General features: G+C 38.7%; 2 protein-coding genes across 2 annotated transcripts; one reads left to right on the top strand and one right to left on the bottom strand.

Moving 5' to 3' along the window:
• The first annotated feature begins 32 nt into the window (after nt 1-32).
• LOC104267761 (ras-related protein Rab-18-B-like) lies at nt 33-3,271 on the top strand. The gene is made up of 5 exons (XM_009878483.1): nt 33-121; nt 284-356; nt 1,248-1,366; nt 2,211-2,277; nt 3,096-3,271. The coding sequence occupies exons 1-5, from the start codon at nt 83-85 to the stop codon at nt 3,269-3,271; spliced, it is 474 nt and encodes a 157-aa protein (XP_009876785.1). The 5' UTR covers nt 33-82.
• Nucleotides 3,272-4,714: 1,443 nt separating this feature from the next.
• On the bottom strand, nt 4,715-22,699 carry MPP3 (membrane protein, palmitoylated 3 (MAGUK p55 subfamily member 3)). The gene is made up of 18 exons (XM_009878480.1): nt 22,580-22,699; nt 21,470-21,588; nt 20,912-20,989; nt 19,749-19,829; nt 19,082-19,219; nt 18,097-18,178; nt 16,558-16,643; nt 15,192-15,266; nt 13,950-14,146; nt 12,117-12,181; nt 10,952-10,972; nt 10,236-10,277; nt 9,637-9,801; nt 8,868-8,948; nt 7,811-7,904; nt 6,918-7,026; nt 5,928-6,050; nt 4,715-5,019 (listed from the first exon to the last, which is right to left on the bottom strand). The coding sequence occupies exons 1-18, from the start codon at nt 22,602-22,604 to the stop codon at nt 4,840-4,842; spliced, it is 1,761 nt and encodes a 586-aa protein (XP_009876782.1). The 5' UTR covers nt 22,605-22,699; the 3' UTR covers nt 4,715-4,839.
• Between the last annotated feature and the right edge of the window lie 1,129 nt (nt 22,700-23,828).

Raw genomic sequence — 23,828 nt, 5'->3', positions numbered from 1 at the left:
GCAGCCGGGCTGGGCCCTCGCCAGTCGGTGCTGACAAACCTTCCCTTCTTCCGTCTTAGCTGTTGATTTTAAAGTGAAGAAGATGGTGGTGGACGGCCATGCAGTACAGCTTGCCATATGGGTAGGTTCTGTTCTCGGCAGATGGGAAGACTTCAAGACCTTCTTTTTGTGGGATCTTTTTTCCCTCTCCCCAACTTGTGTAATTTCAAATAACTTTTTTGTTCTAAATATATTTGTGTTCCGTCCGCTCCCCTCCCTTTTTTTTTTTTGTTCTCCTGTGTAGGACACAGCAGGACAGGAGCGTTTTAGAACACTGACTCCCAGTTACTACCGAGGAGCTCAAGGTGTTGTTTTAGGTAGGAGGTGTATGGAAAAAACCCAGCATGGTTACAGAAAGTGTGGTCTTTAATGCTACCTAAATATGTATTTCTTTAGAAAAGGAGGTTGTCAGAGAGAATCAGAGGAACAAATATGGTATCTACACCATGACTGCATCATTAGCTCAAACACCAAGTATACAAAACCACTGGCAGGAAATAATGCTCATTCAAAATTGTAGTTATTACTTTGGTGAGCTTCTGGTAATAAGGCAAATTTGTCTTCATGTTGGTGTTTTTTCCTCCCACAACGTTTTTACTTTTCTTCCCCCAAAATTATTGTTGTGATTGCTCTAAGAAATGAAGTTTGCAGCACAAGTAGTGGAAGGCCCACAGAAGGGACACCACTAATCAGAAAAAGAAGGGATTCTTATTCTCAGGGTTTATGAACACCTTGCTGAATAAAATACAGTAAGGCTGAACACCTTGCTGTATAAAATACTTTCTGACTATGATAGAGCTTTTTAAACCTTACTAATTAATAGAATGCAGTTATGAAGTTACCAGTGCCCACTTCTTACTCAGAATCCATGTTTTTAGCAGCAGTGCATGCACGTAAATGAGGTGACAAAATGCGTATTTTAAAATATTCTACGTGTCCCAATTCAGAATTAGTAATGGGTATAAGATTTCAACTGGTAAGTCTGATTTCCAGTCACAGATCCTTCGCAGAGGATGTTTGTGTTCTGTAATCCCTACTGACAGCCACTGTGCTCCAGCTCTGGGAAGAGGGATCCGTTTTATGCATCTTTCCTAATGATGCTTTTTGGGGGTGGGGGCAGTAGTCAGATAGTAGGGACTAAGTTCTGCCATAATTAAGTAAATGTTTAAGACTCTACAGCTGTTAAACTCCTTTTCCTCTGTTACTAGTGTATGATGTTACAAGAAAAGACACTTTCTCAGGACTAGAGAGCTGGCTGAATGAGCTGGAAATGTATACCACGAAAAGCAACACGGTGAAGATGTTAGTTGGCAATAAAACCGATAAGGTCAGTTTAGAAATGCATCCTTTTATCGTTTTGCACAGATTGTTCAGTCATGACAGAGTATAAATGTGAGATCTAAGTGCTGCAATTAACACGTATGTTGCGTGAGGAGGGGATATGCTCTGTAACTGAGGAACCTAGATTGGGCAGGCTTCTTGTTAGAAGATCTTTAGATCAGGTTAAAGATTTTAACAGAAACTTTTCTGGAGAGATACAACCGATGAGAGAGATTTTCTTAAGACAGAGATTCTGACCTGTATACCATTGTATGGCACTGAAGTTAACTGCAGCGCAACAGAACTGCTGCTCGCTTTTTGACCAGACTGTTTTGGACAAGTGGTGGGGAAAGAGAATTCAGGTCTCCAGATGGCTATAGAGCATGCAGCTGTGTGGGTGTGAGCTGCACTGCTTGCTGTATGTTTTCGGGGTGCTTTGACATCTTAGCTGCCTGTTATGTAGTGAGATGCTTCATGCTTGCTTAACGACAAGAGGTTTCCAGTGTGATAGATTCTCTTCTGCCCCTTCCAAATCTTGTCAGTTTTCAGATCCTGCCTTTTCAGCTATTTGACTACTGAAGCCTCCTGTCTCACGTGTATCTTGCTCCAAGTTGATTCAGAAGATTGCAGTGTATTAATTTTCCACTGATTTGATGTTGCCACAGTTCAAACTGATGCCCGAACAGCCTGCCTAGCAGTAAGGTGGCTGTAGAGTGAAAAAAATCCAGTTGCTGATTATAACGTGGTTTTATAGACTTTTTTTCAACAAACCTCACTTCGGCAATGGTGCTTTTCCAGGAACTTTCTAAAAGTGGCACGTGTAGCTTATTGTAGTCATGTTTTTTATGCAGCCTGATCGTGAAGTAGAGAGAAGAGAAGGGCTCCAGTTTGCTAGGAAACACTCACTGCTTTTTATAGGTATGTAACCGTGCCAAAAACTTTGTATGTTTATTTTGGAATTGTCAAGAGTGAATGAAGTGTGCAATTGTATTTCAGAGTTCCTTTTGCTGCATTAGTTCATATGCACAGATGTAGGTTTTAACTTTGCCCAGAGGTGCTCTGCATTGACTAGAACTGGAAGTACACTGAAAGAGATTTACTTCATAGACTGTGTGGGTATGAATTTTATGTTCTCTTAAAACTAGCCGTATTTCTTGATTCAGAGCCCAGAAGACTGGAATTCTTCTCCGGACTGATGTCAGTGAGGACCCTTTTTTGTTTCCAAGTTTCTGTTGCATCCACATAAAAGACAATATTCTTAGATCAGTAATAAAATGTACAGTGTGAAGATACAAAGATGTGGAAGAAATTGTGTGGTTTTGTTGTTTAAAAAGTACCTTGTAAGTGAAGCTTCTTGACAAGATTTCCAAAAGGAACTGTAACAAACACATAGGGGTAACCGTGTAATTAGCTTTGCATTCTTTATTATGGGATAATTATCTTGTAGATTTACTATCACAACCTGAGAATAATTTCTCTTTCTCCATTACAGAAAGAATGGGGAGCTGTGGAATTATTTTAGGTGGAAAAATGAGATGCTTCAGACCTGGATGCATTTTTATTTATTATATTCAAATTAAGCCTGCCTTTAAGGGAGAATGGAGAGGAAGTTCACTCATTAAAAAAAATATATCTTCTCTCTGGTCCCAAAAGAACGTCTTACATAGTGGAATATTTCCTGCAAATAAGATAAATTTTTTTTTTTCTCTCCTTTCCTCTTCTTCCCTCTCCCCCAGAGACCAGTGCCAAGACACAGGCTGGAGTGCAACATGCCTTTGAGGAACTAGTCATAAAGATCCTGCAGACACCAGGTCTTTGCGATAAAAGCATAGAGAAGCGGAGAGTCCAGATAATGGAATCTTCAGCACAGCAGGATAAAAGCTTATGTGGTGCATACTGTCCGCTTTCTTAAATCTACAGGTGGCTGTTTGGTCTGACTGGAGTGGATTTTATTTCTTTTTTTTTTTTTTTTGAAAGGGGAGGATTCCAGTCACTACTCTGTGCCTTGTTTGACGCACCACCAATGGTGTAGATCCAAAACCAAAACTGATGAGCAAAATATATTTTTGTTCCTTACAAAATACAATTTCTCCTTCCCTTATGCACAACTGGTATCTGCAGATATCTTCCTGGCAACTGTCAGATATTTCACTATTAAATTACAGCGCTTCTTAAGAATACTGGGTTCTTGCTGTATGCCATTCGATATGGAGTTTTCCTGAAATTCCTGCCTTAGCATAAGATAAGGTAGCACTCCATTTTCTAATATTATTGAAAAGGTTCTCTTCCCCAGAATGGCATGTGAGCCTTCGAGGCACTCAAGTTCCCTTAAATGTAGTTAACAGTCAGGAGTCACCCTGAACAATGACATCGATTCCCTATTTCAGATGGTTATCAGCAGTCAAAATTGCTATGTGTCTCTAGATAGTAAGTTGAACTGCTGCTTAATTTTGGAGTTGTAGTGAGGAAGTGTATCTATTAACAATTGGCAAGAAAAAGCTCGACATTCTGTGCAGTACACTGTGCGTTTCCCCTTGCAGCTGTTAAATACTTTGTACCAAGGATCGGTGGTGAAATGGAGTCGTAATTTTGGGCTAGTTTACACTGTGGGTCCTTTTTGCAGTCAGTGGGGCTCTCTGCAAAACCAAGTTCGAGCCCTCATTCAGCAACTGCAGGGCAAACCCAAAGTTTAATGTGAAATGTGCTAATTATGGAAGACTTTCTGCTAGGACGAGTCTGTCTACTGCCAATCCCATTATGAAGTTTTGTCAGAAAACTGCCTGTTTGGTTTTTTTTTTTCCCCTCTCCATTCAGCTCCCTGCCTTTTCTTGAAGACAAGCTTGAAAGGAAGATGTTAGCCTAGACTCTGATCGTGGTAGCAGTGCCTCTGAAAGACTTTTGGTTGGCTCCCTGCAACTCTGTTAAAGTATCAGATTTGGGGACAATATTAAAAGCATTTAAACTGTAAACTGAAGTGCTCGTAAACAAGAGGCAAATCCAGACAGTCTTCCATAGTCAAGTCAGAACCTAAGAACTGCCCTTTTAAAAAAGATGTGTAGTCTGATGATTCATTGTTATCGAGTTAACCTTACATCAGTGGAAATGCCTTCCTGAGTACCACCAGACATACGCTGACAAAGGATCAAAATTTCTATCTGATTAGTGTCCTAGTACTACTTAAATGCTTTGGAAATGTGGGACCCTCTGTGTGAAACTTTACTGTACAAAATATATTATTTACAGTCTAAAAGTCACTCCAGTCTTTTACTGATCTGTTTAGTCTGAGTATTCACTTTTAAATGACAGATGCTATTCCAGATTTCGATTCAGGAGGGGAATGCCAGTTTCTCTCTTTGTTTACTTTTTCTCACAGCCTTTATGCATTACCTTCTAGACAGACTAGCAATTCTGAATTTAATTTGACATATTGTCCTTTTTCCACTCTATATATTTACAAGACCTTAAATAGATGATAACAAGCTATGACCTAACCCAACTGACTGGCACCCAAAATGAATCCTTGCTTAGTTTCTCTAACACAGTTTTCAGCTGATTACATGCACTCTGGAGATCTTCTTTCACCAGTACAGTGTCAATTAAATGGCCATATTGCTCTTCAATGAATGCTGCTGAATTAATAATTTCCTGCTGTTCTTCATCCTGCTGATCAACAAAAGAAAGTGATGTGAAATTTACAGCATTTTTTTAGTTACTAGCATTTTAAAGTATATTAGCACATTGAGTCATTACTTTGGAAGAAAATTAAACAAGAGCTGCTACCATTAGAAAAAGAGTACGTAAGATATTACAACTGAGATCAAGGAGTGGTATGCTACGGCTGGGATTTGGTAGCCTGTTTCCAAAGTGCAAGAGGTGATAGGGAGGGTGAAAAAACATGCTACAGGAGGGACACAAGATGGTGACACTGCATTTTACGATGTTAGAGTTGCTACCTAACTGAACATATCTTCAAGTTGTATTCCTCAAAAGTTGAAAAGGAATGCTAGACCCACTGCTCCCAAGAAAAGTAAGGGCTTACATGAAAACTTACCTAGTGAACCAAGTTCTGTTACATATAAATTCATGTTCAGGTTACCCAAAGTAATGACATTATGCACTCTCAGTTATTTCTGTTCACGTTTACGCATTCACCAGTTGGAAGTAAGACATCCACGTGTTGCGTTTTGTGTATACCCGAGTGTCAATCTAGAGGTATCGGGAACAGGCGGCTACCCTCACCATTTGATGAGGCTGCTCATCAGAAATGTAAAGTGATTATTAGTTTATCTGAATTCAGTAGCAGCTTCCCCTGCTGCAGCCTTGAGTGATATACACAGACCCACATGGAACATGCGCGCTTTGCTTCATGTTACTTCTATAGGCAATTTTAGGACAGGCAAAAGTCTCATTGTCAAGTTCAAGCTGAAAGGCTGTATGTGCACAAGACCCACTTAGTGCCCCACTCTTATTCTTGCTGTCATAGATGAAGAGCTCTTCCACACCATAATGCTAGCCCAAATACTTCTGTAATGGTTAAAAAAATAAGAGATTGAAGTTACAATGCTTACCAGGCGGGCTGAGATTTCTTCTGACAGGGGAGATTTTAGGACGTGTTTTTTGTTTTCTGGAATGAGAGGCTTCACAAAGATAACGTAAGGCTTAAACTCAGGAGTCCTCAAGTGCTTTACTGCCTGTGAACAGATGTTTTTTGTTACACTTTTTTGTTGTTGTTTTTGTTTAGGTCAATGATCTACTCAAGCTGGGTTCAGCAGTTTCATAAGTATACACCATAGTGTGAAGTTTTGTGTATCATACATCTGACCACAGTAACCTTTTGCTCTGCAAAAGAAAAGTTAACGTCAGTCTCCTGGCTAGCTTACAAGAGTACTTGAGCTTCCTGGAGCATGGTCTAACTGCACACTTGCCTTGCTACGCTGCAATACCAGGAACAAGGATATGGCAAAAAGTACTGAGAAAAGTATAAAAAGAATTGAGTTGACAGGCAAGTCATGGTTTGCTTTGCTTAAGAGACCAAGCACTTGAAGTTTCAAATCTGGAGTTCATCTGAGGTAGCATTATGATTCTTTTCCTAGGTCAATTACAAAATCTGAATCAAAATTTCAAAGATCAATTCCCAGTATAGAGGGATTCAGAGCAGATATACTGCCACTGGTTGCAACACCAGCAATAGGATGGAACAAGAAAGAAAACCCCATCCATGCTCTTTAAGTATTCTCTCTAGGACTTGAGCAGGCTAGGATAGTGATGCACATTCCTCCTACAGCAAGGGGAAAAAAAAAAAAAATCTCACAGTGAGAACTGATGAAGTATCATCTAGGCTGTATCACCCAGGTTTCTAGGAACTGTAAACACTGCTGTGCTTTCTAAAGAACGCTATTCCGCTTAGCTGGCGTCAGGGCACGTTAGTAACACGAGTTCTGAGTGCACCGTTGTTCTTTGCAGAGCAAGTAGCCACAAATGGTGAATGACGTCAGTTACTTAGGTTGGCAGCCTAGTAAGAAATACTTCCTTTCTTTAAAATAAGCTGCAGAACTTACTTCAGGCACCACATCCACCAAACAAACCTTCTTTTTGGCCATCACAGACCGGATTGCCTCAAGACTTGTACCATACAGATTTTCTTTGTATTCTCCATGTTCCACAAATCTAAAAAGTCAAAACAGTTTTAAATACCATCCACAAGCAATATTTGACTTACAACATTTCCTGAAGTCATAGTAATCAAATAGGGGGGAATGAAATGTGAGGAATCGGGGGGGGGGGGGGAAGAGTTTTCTTCTTTCTGATTATTTCTTTCCTTCCGGTTGCTTTGTAGCAAGTGTCTTCACATGTCACTAACAGCGAATCAGCAGTACTGACAAATAGGGGAAGAACCTGCATTAATTTAGTTGACTGATGTTCAAGCCTAATAGAAGAAAGATGTTTTTCACAGAAACTAGAACAAAGCTGGTAAGGAAATGGACTCCCAGTTCTTCCGTCTTCGGAGAGACTAGTCAAAAATCTGCATTCTCAGGAAACACACTTGATCTTACAGAAAGTTCTTTATATCCACAGCCTAGTCTAAAGTGGACTTTTAAATAAAACTTGTTAGCCATCATATTAAATGGAGAACAAGTAGGCCCAACTAAAGTCTATTAAATCTGCTTTCACTGGATTAAAACCTGACCCATCACACTGTTTATGATATGCAGCCTAAATTCTAACTTAAGATCCTCCTGCTAGTTCTGTGTTTCTAAATTGCTTCTTTTGAAGTTCCTGAGTTCACACTAACAGTCCAGACTGAATAAAGAGGTTTTTCCTTGGAAAGCTGAACCCTTCTAATACAGCTAGTCCAACTTTACACCCATTTTGGTATTTCTATGATGTAAGATTTAACTAGCAATATTTTTGAAATACAGTCAATTATGCCAGTATTTTAGAATTAACTCACTTGTTTTGCTGCACATCTGTCTCAAATGATTGCTTGGAGACAAAATTGTATTCTACTCCCTCTTTCTCATGACTCTTTTTTGACCTGGTTGTATCTAGAAGAGAATGGAAGCAAGACATGGGAGACAGATCAGCCTTTGCGAACAACTATATTTTCTCTGTTTATTTCCAGTCACATTTTCATGACCTCAAACAAGGTAGTTACACACTGGGAAAATTCAGATTATCAGAAAATGTAAAGCAAAAATTGCAAGACCAAAAATGAAGTTGTTTTGCTCCCAAGCGTGCTATAACTAACACAAAAATCAGGAGGTGTACTACTTACACCTGGTAGAAGCAACAGAGGGTCTCTTAACTGTTTGGAATATCGGACTCTCATTTTTTCTGAAACTTAAAAATAGGAAATACATAAAGTACTATTATGTTGCCTCTGAATTTACAGAATGTCCCTGGCTGTTTTCCCATGCTACTGTGAAATTTACGTAATTATGTGTGTCCCTTACTTTTGACATTGTAATTTTTTAAATAATTATTATTACTGTAGGAGAAGCTCTAGTGATCATTTTACAAATCTATGCTGGGCCATAAAAGTGACATCTGCTATTTTTTTGGGTATGTGTTTAAATTCAAGTAAAAATTACCCATGTGAGTTCTACTAGCTATGGAAATGTATGCCTGACATGTTGCTTATATAAATAGCACCCTCAGTGTTAACTGGATTGCGAAAGTAGTTTGTTGGGAAATACAAACGTTGATGGATTTTTTTTTTGGTAGAAAATAATCCAGAAATTTTTTTCCTACATAACTCCAGCCACAAAACCATGCAGCAGAATCACTAATTTCTCTGTCACTGAGACTGGCTTCTCCAAACACCCTAGATATACTAATTAACAATTTAAAATCTTGTAAAAGAAAATAATTTGAAGTACTTCTGAAATACGCATCTCATCAACAGTCAAATCACAAATTACCATTCAGGAATGCAGCTAGCACTACAATATTAGGCAGCACGTATGGAATAAAGTGGCAACACACAAAAGTCAGTAAATTTTACTCACGTGGAACTGCAACACCATACTCCTGTGGGTTCTCTGACACAACCTTCTGCTTGAGCTCACTCAATTTGGCCCCCAAGCAACCTAATAAAAGAGAACTGAGTGACAGATTTCTGTGTGGAATGAAATAATGCAAAGAGAATAAATATCAATTTCACACAAATAATACAATACAGGAGTGTGCTCGAAGAAACGTGTACATGAGAGACCTCATGACCTGCCACATTCTGTTCTGAAGAACATCATCAGGAACAAACTGAATCCTTGAAGAGCTGTTGGACAAACATTTGTCAGGCACTAAGTTGGAAAATGTGTAATCTTAGCAGTCAATTTTATCATACCATTGATGTCTAGAATATCCTGGGAAGCTGGCTTAACACAAAGCTATTAAGCACACTGAATGAAACCTTCTTGCAAAATTTTGTTAGACAATTTTAAAGATCTACCTTTTCTTTAATTGTTCTGACAGCAGAAGTATGCACGTTTGTTAAAAAATGGAAAGTGAATCAGAAAAAAATGAGTAATAATCCTGCATCATTGCTTTTGAAAGGATTCACTGAGTTTGGTTGGTTTTTGTGCTTGGTGGCTTTTAGAGGTTTTGTTTGTTTGTTTGTTTCTAAAAATGTCATTTAAAAGAAACTAACAACTTCTGACCAAACCAGAAAAACTTCTAAGAAACCCACCAGAACCACAAAACTCAAAATCAAACACCAAATGGAAGCCATCTGGAGTGCAGGTGATAAGGGAAGAGGGAACTGATTGTGTATCTTACCAATCAAAACCACCAGCCTTTGCTGTTCACCAGGCTGCTGCTGATATTTTGTGACTTCTTCGTACGTTAGGAACTCTGCTGTGTCTGCCCGATCTGCCCGTTTTCCTTCATTCAGACTGTTCTCCTTCTCTTTACGACTTAATCTAAAGCTCCTACGTAAACCAGCTGTAGAGGAAAAGATGTATTAAACCATGTCTCCACTTACCCAAATTTTCAAGCTCGTTCAGCTAAGTCAATCTGTCTCTGAATATGAGTTGTTCTCACCTTTTTTTTTTTAAAATAATCAAATCAGTGCACATATGCTAATCTTATAGATGGAAAATTTGCCTATCAGGTAGAAAACCAAGCACCCAACCTATAATAAATACCACCCTCCTAACACCTTGAGATGCAAAGTGCTGCCTATGCTGAAGTCCAATTATGCCTCTGCACTGAGATAATCTAGTTTATGAATGACTGGGCAATTATTCTAATGTACGTAAACCAGTTTTTAATATTTAATATGGAGGTGGGTTTTTGGGGTGTAGTTTGTTTTTTGGTGTTGGGTTTTTTTATGTTTTTCATGAGGGGGTGTTAGTAAAGACATTATGGTTTCTCACCTATGTACTGTCCGTTGAAATATCCTTCACAGTCACAGTCTTCTGTAAATTAAAAAGTTGGGGAGGGAGGGAGGGAAGGGCACAGGGGAAAGGAGCACCAAAGGGGAGGAGGGTAATATCTTAAACAGTGCTTTAAACAGTGCCTGCGATACAAGTCTGGCTCACCGGTGAGGGAAGGTGAAGTTTTATATCCAGAGGTACACGCACATGCTTTTCTAGCCCAAACATTAATGACAAAAAAAAATATATATATATGCCTTGATGTCGACATCACACAAGAACGTTTTACACCTCAGTATTTAGTTTTCAGAATTTATGCTCTTCAGCATTCATTAAATTTGACCACTGCTGCTGCCAAAAGTATATTCAGACCTAAGTAAAAAAGAAGACTCTGCAAACACAAAGATCTTTCTTTTTTCTTTTTTTAACATGTGACTTCATTATGTTCCAATACTGACTCTTCTGACCTTTCAATATAATTTGGGCTTGAAAAAAGGGAATCAGAGATCATTGAAGTATGAGCTCTTACACATCTTCATTTTAACTAAGTTAAATTATGATTACTTATTAATTCTTCATTAAAAAGGTAAAAAAAATGATGCTTTTGTCATATGCCTGTATGGAAAAGAATATGCAAATCTACATTAAAAAAAAAGCCAACCTACCCCTCCCTCCTGTTTATATTCAGACAGAAAATGAGTTAGGAGGGTACTTACCTCTATCAGAAGACTGATCATCTGTAGTCAGCATGAAAAACAGAGTTGGTATGGTATTACAGGACTGGCAAATGATTGAGTAAAATTAGAGGGAACGGAAAGGAAGATTCTTCCGGTCTGACTTGCTAAACATGCTTTTCTATCTTTAAAAAAAAAAAATACAGTAATATACTCTATCAACTGATTAAACACTTTTTTTCCCCTACAACTGAGTACTATAACCAGTTATCAGCTTAATTGTCTCCAGAACATCTGCAAAAAAGCCGAAGTAGCAATCCTCAATACGTGCCTCCTAACATTAAATGTAATGAAAATTATTCTGGGAAAGCTTCATTTAATTCAGTAGTGCTATCTTGTAATTTGGTTGGGCATCCTCCCTCCTCTTTGTAGCATAAGAATACCTGCATGTCTTCACGAGATGTGCCATGCCCCACAGGGCAGAAGTTCACTTTTATCACTTAAGATGGACAATTTCCACGTTCCCAGTCTACCTGAGGGTGGCTCCCCTGGAATGATGCCTGGCTTCACAGAGTCACGGGGCTGCTCCACACATCAATAATAGCTGGGCTAAAGTTCCCTACAGCAGCAGGAACGCTGCATTCTGGGATAATGCAGAATGTCTTCTGCTTTTCATCACTGACTAGGATTGTCATCACAAGTAGCAGTTATTCTGTGAATATTTCACTGGCAGATGCTTCAGAGCTGTAAACAAGAATTCCTCTAAAGTCTACTAAGACCAGCTCTGTAACACTAAGCCTGAAATGCAGATGGGATTGCCAGCTCCAATGATTTTTATCCTCTTTAAAGCTGCAGTTTATTTTCATACAAGCTTAGAATCATTTCATACAATTAAGAATTTCAAGAAATGTTGGGTTACTTCTGCAAATTTCAAACTGTAGGAAAATGTGAACACTAGCAAATTTTAAAGCATCTAAACAACGTGTAAGGATCACATTCTTCAAAGTACAAAGAGAGGGACAGCTACGTTTTTTGAAAGTAGGCACTAGCGACACTTGCTTAACCCCAAATCCTCTCGTGTTGCTATGTGTATCCATGCAAATCAAGCAATGACAAATTACACATGTTCAAACACATCATTACTGAAATAACATACTGAAAAAGATGGTATCAATTAAGACTTCACTGAAGGAACAGACCCACTCACATAATAGTTTCTTCACAGTTCTGGGATTCTGCAGAGTGCCTACTGTTCTTCTGTAAGTCAATCGTCTAAATAGAAAATAATTATATTTTAGACAGAGCTCCGAATTATGAAGAATTTATAGCATGTTATACAAACAGCATTGAAAATAAAGAACAAAATAGTGCTTTTCCTTAAAAAATGTAAAATATCACGGATTCAACATTTCAAAAGATTTTTTCTTTACAAGTATGATGGTCTCAGATTGTGATTGGTAAGTGACGGAAACAAGATTCTAAACCATTTTAGGCTTTCATACACCACAGAGCACAGAAATCAATAGCATATTACTTTTGTCAGTGCAATTTTTTTCTATTTTCTTTTTCATACCCGATCTTTTCTGCAAGACTAAGAAAACAACTTTTCTATTCTAATTCTGCTGAGAATCTAACTTCTATTTGCCATTTTTACAAAGGATGGGCAAAATATTCCAGTACGCCACAATCATAAAACTACTAAACTCAAAGAGAACTCAAAAGTAGATAACCCTCATCCAAAATGGTCACTGCAGCTATGCATACTCAGAAATTATCCAGTGCCGTCCAGATCACTTTGGAGTTTTCTGTTATTTACTAGTAAACCAAACAAGCTATCCAGCTTGTGTGAAATATAAGAACAGAGTATCAGGTATAATTTACTGAAGTGCTAAAATAATGGACCAGACCTCAACTCCTAACCTCACAGTCTTGAATTTGCCCAGAAAACCTCACCCTCTCCCCACCTCAAAAACCTGATACCAATAAACCCCAACAACTCAGCACAAAAATCCAACCCCCAAGAAACCCCTCACTGTTGGCAAAAGAAACCACATTTTCTTCCAAAGTGGATTTTACAACAGACCAATATTCGTAACAGGCTGAAGAAGAGGCCCAGGCATTTACACAGTCCCACTCAGGGGAAACAGACACTGGAGCAATTTCTATATACTTGCATACATTGAAATGTAGTTTACAATACTGGGGGGAAAAAAACAACCCGAGACTGCAGAGCACCAGCATATGTTTACATCTGTGTGTGCACAGGAAGGACACAGCTGCTCAGGCAGAATTTGCCCAGTATTTCAAAAGAGCATTCACATAGTGAAGTCCTCTATTAGAAACTTTATGCAAAACCTGGGGGCCAGCAACAGAATCAGACCTCTTTAATTCTCAGATACCCCACCTTCGTTAACACCTACAATGCAAAGAAATGCCCAGTAATTTGGAGGAAGAAGCAGACAATGATACTAGAGGCCTAAATCAGACTTCTTCTTAACTATAAGGCTTTTATAGTGTAAATACAAGACTTGAGGGATTATTTTGGCTTTAGAAGATACACATATCTTGCTGCAAAACCAGAGGAACTTCAAGCTCTACTAAGCGTCTAGTTCCAAGCTAAACACTCTCTTAAGTGCCAGAAGAAAGATCAGATACACTTTTTTTACCACTGCTACATGCATAAATTCAAAATTTTTCCAATAAAGCAGCATTTCCTCTTATACTACGGAAACAGAGGTCTGTGAAAGCATATCCATAAGCTAAGAAGGGGAAGAGACTGACATTTAATTTCAAACGTATTTGTTGAGCAAGTGCTTCTGTCCTCATGCTACAAGGTGTAAGCTAATGGGAAACTAGCTTTGGAAAGCTAGGAAACTTAGTATACAATTGGAGAAGAAGGAGCTTTTTAGTGCTTTCCTCTAAGCATCTGGAATTCACCCTCACATGATTCCACCCTTCATTACCTGTGAAAAAAACAGCTTATATCAGCGTGATGCTATACACATGAAAAAAACCCCAACTGTAAACTTCATTGACAAACCTTTCTTGGAACTGTTTTGAGGGGATCAAGCCTGCTCTGAGGTTAGTATCTCCTACACGCTTTGCTTGCCACCATGTGGGATCATCTTGGCTTACGACTTCTAGGATGTGTCGTCTCTTAAATGGCAGCCCAGCCTCTTGGCAAGGAATGGCTCTGTCTTCTTTGGGATTATAGCAGAAAAGCGCTCTCATAAACACCTTTAAAAGAAAATAACAAATCCTGTATTGTCCTGTTTGGAAGTTCAAACTACTTTAAAAGGCTTCCCCAGTGCTCACACTGCTAACTATATATACTGGTCATCTCTCCCTTATCCTTTACGGTGCTCAAAAAGGCCAAGCTAATCCACTCAGCAAGTTGCACCTGTATTTTGACTTACTCACTTATGCAGAAAAACAAACTAACTTTCAAGCGCGTACCCAGTCGTTAGGTATCGTCATAGCGGAACACAGGTCTCAAAAATCGAAGTCCTAAGAAACACGGTTCGCAGTCTCCACAAGTGCAAAATGGAACAAACAAAGGACAAAAAAAAATTAAGGGGAGAAAGAGGAGGGAGAAGATAATAAAAAAGGATTTATGGCAAAGCTGCCCGATTATAAAGACTGTCCTTAAAATGTTCCTTTAATGCATCAATATCTACTATTCAACTCTGAATTTGTATCTTACCGCCAATTAACACATCACAGTAGAATTATTGAACTGTGGGGCTTCTGGGAAAAATTTGACAACTGAGAGCAGGGAAGCAGAAATAGAAGTTGACAGAGGAATCTTCTAAGGGACTAGTCAAACAGTCATCGCTGATCAAGGAGGGCAAATGAACCACTCAGAGGCGTGTTGATGTCTGCAGTGGGTAATGGAGTCCAATGATAAATGCAACTCTGCAAATAGATCTGTTTTGATTCAAGCAAGTGGAAAAACATCCAGAGATAACGGACAGATAGCAGCTGTCACGGTAAGAAGAGACTGGCAGACACACCAATTTTAATTACGTGAACTTTTGGTTCAGAACAACACCGTATTTCAGAAATGCTATGAAAGAACGTGTGCCAAGATGATGAAGAGAGAGGTCATCTAAGTAATTTTACTGGATAAAAGGGCACTGCATTTCACAACAAGACACCGCTCTACTATCTTTTTAGCTCAATTATGAGTCTGTGACATTCCTCAGGAATCTTGCATTTACGAAGACGCCAGAATTGCATAAATAAGAAAACATGTGTTTCGGTGTTCCACTAAGTAGCATACCTTGCTGTCTTTTAGACGATCTTCTTCTTTGATGGCTGGAATTATTTTTAATGTTATTGATCCCTGAGACTGAGCCTGAGAAAGAGAGAAATATTTTTTTACTTTGAAAGCAGGACAAGGACACAATGCAGACTACTCCAGTTCCAGTAAAATCCTGCATTAGCTTTTAGCAACTGCATTAATTTCTGGATCACAGTTCACAGGACATTAAATACTTATGTGGCTTTTAGTACAACAACACTAACAAGTTTTTGCAGACTAACCATTTTCCAGGGGTCCTTCGAAAAATACTGGAGTATTTTTTTCCACATAGTGACTAACCGGTTAGGATGAAATGTAAACATCTACAAAGTAAACGTCTACTTTCACTCCCAAAATCTTTGCCAGTAAACGTCAATTATTATTTAGCAAATTAGCATATTAAAAAGGGCTTCTAAGTGCTTTGATAATCCAGAATTGGTTTATCTGATCTACTTTAGATGCCTTATTCTGGACAAGATGAACAAGAACAAGAGAAGCAAACTATTCTGCATAGAATAAAAAGGAAACCTGGACAACTAGCTTGGACAAACACTTTAGCTCTTCCTCAAAACACACAACTGTGAAAAGGACACTCTCATATTTCAGGCATTTAAAATGGGACAGATGAACAGCATCCCAGGGTCCTCACAAATCAAACTTTACACAGTATTTCAAAATTCTCCCTCCTCTCCAAGTTAAAAGCAGTCATTCTCCTTATTCAGGATTATTTTGATCTAAATTTAAATCAGGTGAGGGAACCGAGGCCAGGTACTTCAGTCTACTAGTGTTACCATTCTTCTTACCGTGTCCCTAACTCCACTTTAGACAGAGGCAAGGGGGAAACAAGCCACAAGAGGGAAGTCAGACACAAATAAGCATAAGAGGTAGGCCACTTTCTACCAGGATTTGTAGCCATTCATGTTAGAGAAGCTCGAAGCAAGAATTTGCTAATGTCGCAAGGAATCTGCTGGTAAAGAACAGACTGACAGCTCTCATGGACACACAGCTGAGACTTTCTTCCGCTTCCTAACATACTACATTATGAATGAACTGTTTATCTTCTAGGAAAGCACTTTTAGTTTGTATTTTGCTTGTCATAAGCAAAGCATGAAAGAGTTCTCGACAGAGCACCATGTAACTGTGCATTTGCATCTTACTTGGTAGCAATAAAGTTTCCAGACATTTCTGAAGTCAAAAGGAGGAAAAAACCTCTTAATGCAAAGACAAGCAGGCATTGCATCTTTTATCTCTATTCATATTTCAAACGCATGGTTAAATTTTATCATCTATTCTAATTGCTAGATAACCCAACAGAAAAGATTCTGAAATGAAAAACAGCACAGACCAAAATCTGACTTATTTCTTCCGGTCGTTTGTGAAGCACATTAATACCGTTGACTTCTCTTAGTTCATCTCCAACATGGACAAGACCTGAAAAGATGGTAAATAAATTAAGATAAGTCTACAGACTGGAACGCACCACTCCTCTGATGTCTGAGCTAAGACAAAAGCATGCACCTTGCCTCCTCCCTCCCCCAGCTTAATGGATTTCCTACTAGAGCCAAGTGCCTTTACTTCGTGCAGCTTTTTTTTCCCCCCTCATGTGGCACAGTCTCATAGAAGACCAGCGTGAAGCTACAGAAGACATGGCAAGATTCTCTGTAAAATCACTGCCTCTATATTTGGATAAGCACCAAGAATGCAAAACTGGAATAGTTTCATGAAGACGATCAAATCTTGTTAAGTCAGGAGACACGCTGCTGACTACGAAGGCAGGAATGACATGGCCATCAACTGACAGATCAACACTATACCATCCCAGAAAGAATGTTGGATTAATTTTTTTTTTAACAGTCCATGCAGAGGCCCTTACACGTTTTGAATTTGTTCATCTAGTCCAGTAAGAAATGCTGTACTCATGTTATATAGCTAGTATTAACTGAAACAAAAGAATTTCTCAGTAAAGCAAACACAAAACAACATGAGACACCGATTAAAACGAGACACTAAATTAAAGGAAAAAACCCCACATTTTCTTTTCTTTCTTCTAAAGCTTGGATCTACTACTTCCATCTCTGTTGGTATTTTTTCCCAGTGGCTATGTTAGAGAAAAACATATATAATTTAACACTGATGAGATACAGAAACACTAAGCGTACACTCTAGTCATTTCACATTACACTTATCAGATTACATTAATCTGAAGAATAATAACAATCAAGAAAACTGTGATTAGCTAACATTTTTTTACATCACAGTAATTTATTAATGTAGGGATTGCACTACTTGTATATTAAAAAAGTGCATGAGGTTTGGAGTCTATAAATCTCATAAAGCCAGTTCAGCTTATTTATTATGACCTGGTTGATCTCCTTGTAAGAAATGGAAGGTTAACCCTGTAGATTCTGAAAGCATGCTGGATGACAGCCTACACACATAAGTCTCTCCCATCACTCGACATCAGAAGTTCAGTTGTTGCGAGATTACCAAGTAGGTTCTCTTTATTGACTATTAGTAAGGAAGAAAGGCAATTCCAGCATTGACCTATCCTATTCTAAAGCTCATTGAGATTATTTGTTCTCCAGCAACGTCCAGCTCCCTCCACTGACCATATAGATTGTCTACACACTAGTTCAGACTTGACATCTAACGTTGCCTATTGAGATTTCAATAAGCTGTTATGTTTTCCTTTTTTTTTTTTTACAGAGTAGTCTATATATTTAATAAACATCTGCATCCAAATGACTCGTTTCAGATTAAATAACCATCAGATTTAAAGATTATTGCTCTAGGTGTATGTGTACAGTACATGTGAGTGCGTAATTTTAGAAACTTAAAAAATTTAGAAATGCAATTTTAAATCCCCTTTTCTTCATAAATTTACCACTGCGATCCGCAGCACCGCCTCTCATGATCCTTGCTACAATCACAGCTCCTGTATGCTCATCTCTTCTGATGGTAGCTCCCTGAAATAAAACATGCCCCCCTAAGAAACCATCATAAGAAATTTGCTTAAATACAGCATGCAATGTGGTGATGCATAAGCTAATGTGTCTTTTGAACAGGAATTAATTTTGTTCTATAAATTTTCTCCTTGACAATTTTCACTGTTAATCAACTTTTGTCTGTGCCCATGTCATGCAATGTGGGAAGGCGTGTACATCTTCCTTTCTGCCGACTTTGTGAAGATTGCGGTGATCAAGGTCACTCAAGTGCCTAAAACAGAATTTCTTAGAAGCAGCTTTCTGTTTGTCTTTATACAATACAGCTGGCACTTTACATATAAAAGCAAGTAAAACCAAATATTTAGATCTTTTCTTCTTCTCCTACCCCTGCTGGCAATAGGAAGTTTTAACCAGGAATTGAGTCACTGCTCTCTTCTACTACGGTCATACATAAAAAGCACTTTAGCAGACTTCTTCCCTGACACAATTGTTTTTTCTTAGGAAATCAGTTCTTCCATCTCCATTTGAATGAATTAGTACCTTGTCAGGACAATGTTTACATATGGCTATCAAACATACTCCTACCACATATGCCTGACTTAGTGCAAATTAAGGTATTAATTCATTTAATGTTAGCTACAGTATGAAAACACTTGTTACACATAGAAGCATAACTGCTTCAACATACAGTTTCCTCTGAGATTGCGTTCCCTGTGTTAACTGGCATTTTAAACCTGTGCCTATAAAGCACCTCACACAAAATTGTGGAGGTGTATTTACTAGTTTTCCTTTATTTTACTAGCTTCAGAACACCCCTAGTTTGTGCAGACTATTTGATAACATCTTCAAGTATCTCCTCCATACTCACAGTAATGCTTTTGCACTAGAGTTTTGTGACTAGAGAGGGGTTATCTTTATACCTACCAAGGGTTCTTTATTTTTCACTAGCCGAACAATTTTCACCGATTCCTCATCAAAATCGTCATCGAAGTTATCAGGTAGAGGTGGAAGGACCGGTTCAAAGTTCTTCTGCGCTACAGTGTCATGTACTACAAGCATTGCCTGCATAAAGGAAATAAGAAACAGTAATGGAATAATATTATGGTTTCCAGTTCTTATGTTTCCAACATTACGGCAAACATAAACCTCCCCCTCCCCACCATCGCCATAAATCCCCAGCAAAAGATTTAGCAATTTTCTTACCGAACACATTAAAATATCAACATACACCGATATATAGTTAAGTAAATCCCAGCAATAACAAAGCTCAGCTAAATAAACTTACAGAATCGAGGTGACTACAGAAAGCAGAAACTTTAGAAACAGTATCCCTTTCTGCTCCCTCAGAAAACTTTAAGGAGGGGAGGAAAGACAACACGGTGCATTATGCGTGAAAGGCCTACTCTGTGTCTTCTCAATCCCCTTTGCATCCTAAAGCCCATGCAGGACATCACACTGGAATAGAACTACAGTTTGTAGGAGATTTTCCTTTCTCTTAGGCACTCTGCAATGTAACTTTTCCATTACAAAATTGGAATTCTATTGGAATTCTGCAAAGGAACATTGTTAAGGTCTCTGGTGTGTTTTTTACCCTGAGATGTGGTGTTGACAACAGCTGAAGTAGCTCTTTTTCGTCATTACTCACTGGTGCAGTCTGCAATTCTTCTATCACCTTGAAAATAAAATTTAACAACCTCAAAATAAAAGGTGTCCACCAAACAAGATCATATATTTGCAAGTGAGTGTTTTTTGGTACATGTTTCCTAACTGCTACCATCCTTCAAAGTAGCATGCACAGACCAAAACCAATCCAAATCAATAGTGCACAAATCCTAACAGAAATGAAAGCTTCTTCATCGATTTTATTTTTATTAGACGGTGGAGGAAGACATCATCCGAAATCAGGAACCTAGTCCCTAGACATACATTTAAAGAGGGATACTGTCAATATAATTTCTGAAATAAGTTCTGAAATTCTATATTCTATATGCAATCCGTTAGTAATATTTGAAACAACACTCTTGTGCTCACACCACGATAAAGGGCTTTAATCCTCATTGTAACCAGGTTGCGGTACTCACACGAGTCACGCCGCAGAAGTTCCTCTGTTGCCCTATACTGACAGGACCTATACCGACTGCACAAGGAGCAGCAATTTTAGGCTGAAAGAGGGCAGATTCGCACTGAATATAAGGAAGAAATTTTTTTTTTTTTTATGATGAATGTTATGGAACAGGTTGCCCAGAGGAGCTGTGGATGCCCTGCCACCGGAAATGTTCTAAGACGGGTTGGACAGTGCTTTGAGCAACTTGACCTAGTAAAAGGTGGCCCTGCCCACCGCAGGGCAGTTAGACTAGATGACTTTTCAAGGTCCCTTCCAACCCAAACCATTTTATACGAACAACAACGGTGCTTGGGTTGTAATGGATTTAAATCCTAAAGACTGAATGCTTAGCTGGGATAATCTACTGTCAAGAAAGGACAAATGCTGTTTGCAGCCTCTCCATTACGAAGGCAACTACTAACATCCTTCTGTTCTACTACTGATGGGCGTCTTCACTGAACATTTAAGGACACGGTATTTTTGAGTTCTCATTTCCTTGATCAATCATGAGCAAAACCGGCTAACAGATTCCAAAGACAGTTGGCTGGGAGATGAGAAATATGTACATACAGCACAACTGCAAAGCTTTGATTTGTTAGAAAAGAAGGCTTAAATAAGGAGAAAATAAGGAGGCAAGAATATTTACTTACATCTTCAACTAATCCTGCTGCAGTATGTAAAACAGGAGTTGGACTCTGTCTTTCATAATGACGGAGTTTTTCATGAATCTGAAAAAGATTATTCAGGTGTATTATAACGGAGAGATACAAAACTTCCTAAATACACCTAAACTGGAATACTTTTATATTTAAGTAATATAACTTTTGAGGTAAGTGTCAGAAAAATTACCTCTCTTAGAGTTATTTTTGTTCTGTTTAGGAGTCTTTTGTTTTCTTTTTTCTCACAGCCAGAAAACCTGTTAAGACTTCAGCATCACAAGGAAAAATACTGAAACCATTTCACACTGTTTTTTAGCTACGTGGCCACTGTATCTGCATTTTGGCAATTAAGGCAGAAATGTTTTCTTTCTGAATAAAATATGTTAATTGTCAACAAACACTCTTAATATTTCTGCTTAAGTAAATACATGCTTTGCTCAGTGTAGAAATCTATTTAAAAAAAAATATGGCAAACAGTTGCTAAATCATCAAGGGAACAGAGGGTAAGTAGCCTTTGAGGAAAACGTACGTTCGTGAACGAGCTTTTACCTTCACCAGGTAGCTGAGACTCTTTTCACTGAAGACATCTCTAAGGAATCCCATTTCCTCTTTATGATTTGAATCAGGTCTTAACTGAGATGTCAAAAGGGCCAAAGCTTCATGCAATCCTAAATTTAAATTCAAGAGAGAACAAAAGCTTTGTAGACAGCATGTCTCACGGGGCCTTCTACTGCAGACTTAACACTGACTACACTTGCTTGGGTACCATCTTGGCAACCATTAATCATGCTCCCTTCTTAAGTGGCAAACGCAGCATAAGATATAACATGTATCATATTAAGGCAAAACCTACGAAAGCAATATAAAGACATTACTTTTGAAGTTTCCCCTTTTGTGTTAACTACCCTTTGTCTCTGGAACAGCTAGTCCTCTAACAAACTCTGAGCTACCAGAGTGCCGCAGCAGAGTCGCATAGGTACCAGCTCTACTTCTCGAATAACTTTGCTTACAAGTGTTATGAAGCCCTTGCTACTTCTGAGGCATCTGACAGCACCGAGGCCTGACCAGGGGAGGAAAGGACTGTGTATGTTTCTACTGCAGTGGGAGCAAAGCTCGTGGCTAGTTTTCTAAAAAGTGCTAAAATGATCACTATTCCAATTGTGCAGTGCACAGGGCCAGACAACCAGTTTTCTTCCCCGTGGATCATGACTGGAAAAACAAAAACCAACCACCATCGGCAAAACAAAACAAAACAAAAAAAGAGCAGAGGGGAGCAGGTTAAAATCTGCCTCTTCTCGCCATGAACTTCAGAGTGCCTTTGGATCCAGGAGACTCAAACTCACTTTTCCTTTATAACTCAGTATTGTTAACTTATACGACTTCACCCTGGGTAGTGTACTGTAGAAGCTAGTTAGGCTGCCTTGAATGGAATCACTGTTTTGTAAGTCAAAAGAAAAGATATTAAGAAAGCTTAGCAACACCCATTCATAAAATAATAAGAAGTAGCACATATTCAGAGGCTCTAGGGTGTTTACAAAACTGTTTATTGAAATCTGAATAACTTTATTCATTTCCACCTTCCTTGTATTCATTTTCTGTGTGAAACACATACACCAAGATTTCAGCCACTGGTCTGTTAAAAGCATGCATATTAGTTACCTGAGTCTTCCGAAAGCACCGGCATGGCTTTGTTCTTAATCTTAGAGACAAATGTTCAACTTAAATCAACACGATTGTTTCTTCTTTCTGGACTGCTATTCAGAGTCAGTCCTGAAACGAGCAAAGATAATACCTAAGCTCGAGTATGCGAGAAATGTGGCAATCGCGTAAAATAATAAATTCCTGGTACCTCTTTCTCTCAAGTGTTCAGTTTAACCTGAATCGAGCAGAGTCCTGCAGTTATTCTGCTATGCAGGTAACAACATGAAAATTACTATGTTATTATATAATCATACGGTATCTTGGATAAAGCCGATGCTGAAAGGGGCAAATACTTCCCTATTCTCAAGATAGAAGGGCTACGTCACTGTCTGAAAAGACATTAAAAAAAAAGCACGCTGCAGGAAGAACGTCTAAAAGCACCAATAAACACCACACACACAGAGACAGAGACAGCGTGCAGGTATATGCCATCACAAAGAGGTGCTCCAGGGCTTCCTAAAAGCACATCCCAAAGGAATTTACATCCGCCGGGCATTCCGATGCAGACCACGCTATAATTACATCTAACTCATCGAAGCTACTAGCAGTGTCACTCCATCAACCTTGGTCACGGGTACTAAGAATGCTACAACAAATAAGGCTACTTCTGTTGCTCAGAAATCCCACTGTATGCTTTTATTGCTGATTTTTCTTGTTGCTGAGAGCACACTGCAAAACCGAATGTATGATTATAATTGCCAGTAGAAGATAAAAAGCTTTGTATATTCCAGGGCATTTAAAATCTTGTTCGTCTCAGGGAATTCACTGGACTAATGCTTGCAGAACAGCCATAGGGACACACAAACAGGATCAGAAAGAAATGTGGGATTCTCCAGCTCGTTGCTTAATGCCGTAAAGGATGCTCCTTGTGTTTCTACTTGTAGATAAATCTCTGGTATTTTAATTACATGACACAAGTGTGATGGTTTTCTGATTCAACTTTATTTTGATTAGTTGACTGAAAGTGCCAGAGTACTGCATGGCAAACTAGCATATACCAGCTTAGCATTTTCTAGATTCCCGAGTTTCTCTACAACGTACTGAAATACTGAGTTCAACGGTCTCCAGTGTTTTGCATCTTGTATTTTCCACTGCTACACTTCATTAGTCCTCCTGGGTATCCAAACATAACTGAGTTCTCTAAGCCAGCAAACTGAAAGAGTCTCAAAACATCATTTTACTGCGTGGATCGTACCCTTACATATAG

The sequence above is a fragment of the Apaloderma vittatum genome, unplaced genomic scaffold, assembly GCF_000703405.1.
Source record: "Apaloderma vittatum isolate BGI_N311 unplaced genomic scaffold, ASM70340v1 scaffold12831, whole genome shotgun sequence".
NCBI lineage: Eukaryota > Metazoa > Chordata > Aves > Trogoniformes > Trogonidae > Apaloderma > Apaloderma vittatum.
Note: the sequence above shows the minus strand (reverse complement) of the source record. Positions and strands in the feature narration are given on the sequence as shown.

Excerpts from the sequence above, each read along its gene's own strand:
- LOC104267761 (XM_009878483.1), top strand. The coding sequence starts at position 83 with ATGGTGGTGGACGGCCATGCAGTACAGCTTGCCATATGG. Across the intron at positions 122-283 it reads CAGTACAGCTTGCCATATGG|GACACAGCAGGACAGGAGCG; the intron begins GTAGGTTCTGTT and ends TCTCCTGTGTAG. Across the intron at positions 2,278-3,095 it reads ACACTCACTGCTTTTTATAG|AGACCAGTGCCAAGACACAG; the intron begins GTATGTAACCGT and ends CCTCTCCCCCAG.
- MPP3 (XM_009878480.1), bottom strand. The coding sequence starts at position 22,604 with ATGCCGGTGCTTTCGGAAGACTCAG. Across the intron at positions 19,220-19,748 it reads TGTCAACACCACATCTCAGG|GCAATGCTTGTAGTACATGA; the intron begins GTAAAAAACACA and ends TCCTTTATGCAG. Across the intron at positions 15,267-16,557 it reads AAGAAATAAGTCAGATTTTG|GCTCAGTCTCAGGGATCAAT; the intron begins GTCTGTGCTGTT and ends TCTCTTTCTCAG.